This window comes from Lactuca virosa, chromosome 1 (genome assembly GCF_052849685.1).
Source record: "Lactuca virosa cultivar CGN04683 chromosome 1, Lactuca_virosa_CGN04683_v6, whole genome shotgun sequence".
In the NCBI taxonomy this organism is placed as follows: domain Eukaryota; kingdom Viridiplantae; phylum Streptophyta; class Magnoliopsida; order Asterales; family Asteraceae; genus Lactuca; species Lactuca virosa.
In genome coordinates this window covers 16,151,258-16,154,259 of record NC_136426.1, presented here as the reverse complement: position 1 = coordinate 16,154,259, position 3,002 = coordinate 16,151,258, and the positions used below count along the sequence as shown (strand labels likewise).

General features: G+C 42.2%; 1 protein-coding gene across 1 annotated transcript; it reads right to left on the bottom strand.

The window, feature by feature from the left end:
* LOC145133389 (Concanavalin A-like lectin protein kinase family protein) lies at positions 1 to 2,393 on the bottom strand. Its single transcript, XM_079068336.1, has one exon. It carries the CDS (start codon positions 2,237 to 2,239, stop codon positions 170 to 172), a length of 2,070 nt encoding a protein of 689 aa, XP_078924462.1. The 5' UTR covers positions 2,240 to 2,393; the 3' UTR covers positions 1 to 169.
* Positions 2,394 to 3,002: the final 609 nt, after the last annotated feature.

Here is a 3,002-nt window from a genome sequence, read left to right as displayed (position 1 = left end):
TTTGGCCTAAGCATATTGACGATGACAATTAATCGTAATCTAACCTCTTTAGAATGTCATCAAAACGACGTAGTTCGAAAATGTAAAAAACATGTTGTAAAATGTAAAGTAAATGTACAAAAAAGCCCAAATTTACAAGCTTTCAAACAACAAAATTCAGTACAGCAAATCAACCAGCTTTGCTGCTAAAATGAGTCCTCGGAGTAGACCACGGCGTATCGGCATCTTCGCCACACATCCTAGCCACCATCTCCGTCGTCCTCTCCGGCATAACTGACTGAATCATCACCGTCGGCTTTTTCACCGGCAAATCTGGTACTAACCCTCCTCGCAGCATCCGTCCTGCCTCCTTCATCGTCGGTCTTCTCTGGGAATTGGGGTGCACACAGATCAATCCAGCCATCAACATCCTCTCCATATCCACCTTATCAAACCTCCCCATCAAATTCGGATCCGCCGCCGCAAACAAAATCCTCTTTTCCCACAAATCCCAAACCCACTCTGTCACCACAACCCCATCCTCGTTCACCGGCCGCTGCCCTGACGCCACCTCCAAAACCACCACCCCAAAACTGTAAACATCCGTTTTCACAGTCGGAATACCGGAATAAACATACTCCGGTGCCAGGTATCCCATCGTTCCAGCAGGCAACGTCGCATCACGCCCCCTCTCACTGTGTTCATAGACCTCCGCCAAACCAAAATCGCCCAATTTGGCGTTGAAATCGGCGTCCAGCATTATATTACAGGTTTTTACATCTCTATGAATGATCTGCCTCTCGCATTCTTCATGTAAATACACGAGAGCTGAAGAAACGCCTAAAAGTATATTCAATCGTTTTTCAAAGGTTAATGTCCGGCTGGCGTTGGTTCGCCGGTGGAGAAGCTTGTCGAGCGATCCATTAGGCATGTACTCGTAAACCAGAACCAATTCGTTCGCTTCACAGCACCATCCTTGAAGCTGCACTAGGTTCTTGTGACGTAAGCATCCCACCATTGTTGCGAGCTCCGTCGCGAACTGGTTCCCCAGTGTACTCGGTTGATTCACTTTGCTAAACCTCTTCACTGCAACATTCCCACAAGATGGAAGATTCGCTTCGTAAACTTTTGAAGACGCACCTTCTCCGATGATCCGGTTCTGATCAAACTCTTTTGTAGCTGATCTGATCTCCGATAATTTCAGTTTTTTGGGAACTCCGGCTTCTTGAAATCGATACATTTGGGCGTTTTCGTTGCATCGTTGTTTGATTGCTTGTCTCTTTGTTAAACACATACAATAAAGTACGGAAATAGTAGCAACCATTATCAGAAGAAAAGTGATGGACAACAAACCGAAAGCTAATTCGAGTACCCGATTGTCTTTATGATGATCATTGTATAAACTAATTTCAGCTTCTTCGATGCTTGGATCATCTGGATAACACATCAAACAGTTTCTTGAACTTACAGTTTCCATTTGCGTATTTGGAGTCAATGATTCAAATGTGTGAATCTGCAACTTCTGGATAGAGTGAATCGATGATCCTCTTCCATTAGACGCAGAAAACCCCACATACATGTACTCTTTTAGTGTCTTGGAAAGATCAATTGGAACCGCAAGAACAGAGTATTCAGGCTTAGTATCCGTGTACCCGACCCAAACCCGGATAATCTTTTCTGGGTCTCTATACTCGATCCAAACTGTAATCCTTTTCCCACTTTTCAAATCAATCCCTTCTGACATCAAATCAATCGACGCAACGGAAATGATGGAATCCACATCCACTCCGACGTGATTATCATTGATATCACCAAGACCCGGATTGAAAGTAGTATCAAATTCGATTGCGAAAAACGGGTGTGAAGCAGGGGAATCCGGTAAACCTAAATACCCATCGGTATGTGGTAAAGAACTGGGATCTGAAGCGATGAGGAAGGCGATACCATCGCCGGCGAGGCATGGAGGAGAAGGTGGAACGATGGTGAAGGTGAAACGAGTGGAGAAAGAGACTGTGGAATTTGATGAAGAACGAAGAAAGCGAACAGGGAAAGAGTGGAGAACTCTGCCAACTGGTGAATTCGATCGAGAGTTGCAGGTAGTGAGTTCTTGAGTGAGGATAATAGAGTTGTTCTTGAAATGAGCGGAACCAAGAAGGGTTAGGTTTTTCGTGGGTGAAGTTTGGGGGGATGAAGAAGACGAAGAAGAAGAAGCGAAGGTGAAGATGGAGGACACAAGAAGGAGATGAAAATATGGAGGCATGGTTTACGAAAGAGAGAAGAAGATGTTGAGAGTGTATGGAAATGGGAGTTGGTAATCATGTAATGGTGTTTAGTTCTTGAAACCTGAAACTGAAAATTTTGACACAGAAAGAGAAAGACGAGAGAGACCATTGCCATTTGCCGCCCAATACTAACTGAAAAAACCCAGATTTGCCCCATCGAGTGCTTGAATTTTGTTTTATTTTGGAAGAAAACGAATATAAAATTATACAATATTTAAGCTTTAATCACTTAAATTGGAATTGGGATGTTACTATTTGACTTTTTAACATTATAAGATGGGCAAATCACTAAAATGTCGAAAAAGCAAAATAGAATATTACAAAATACACCATCTTTGTTTAATGTTTGTGTTCGGTCCTCGATTGAGAATCATGACCCTTGATGTTAGAAAATCACAATTTAGAATGAAAGAAAGGTTCCTAGTGAAGATTTGTGGTCACTTTCGCACACTAACAATCCCTTTTTTACTCTCTTTCGTAGTGTAAAGAGAGATCTTAGTTGTCTTACTTTGTGCATTTTATCTGGTTATCCTCTGTGTTTTTGCTGTATTCTTGTTTTCTCTCGACACTGTGTCTACCTGTTTTGGGCCCTAACATATTGTGGTGAGCACCTGGACTTTTGGTTGTTACAGTTGTTTGTTTTGTTTGTTGTGTGATTCCACCTGATTGTGTATTTTTGTAATCATGTTTCATGGTTGATCCTAATGATCCGCCTAAAAGGAATGAAAAGAATGATTCAAT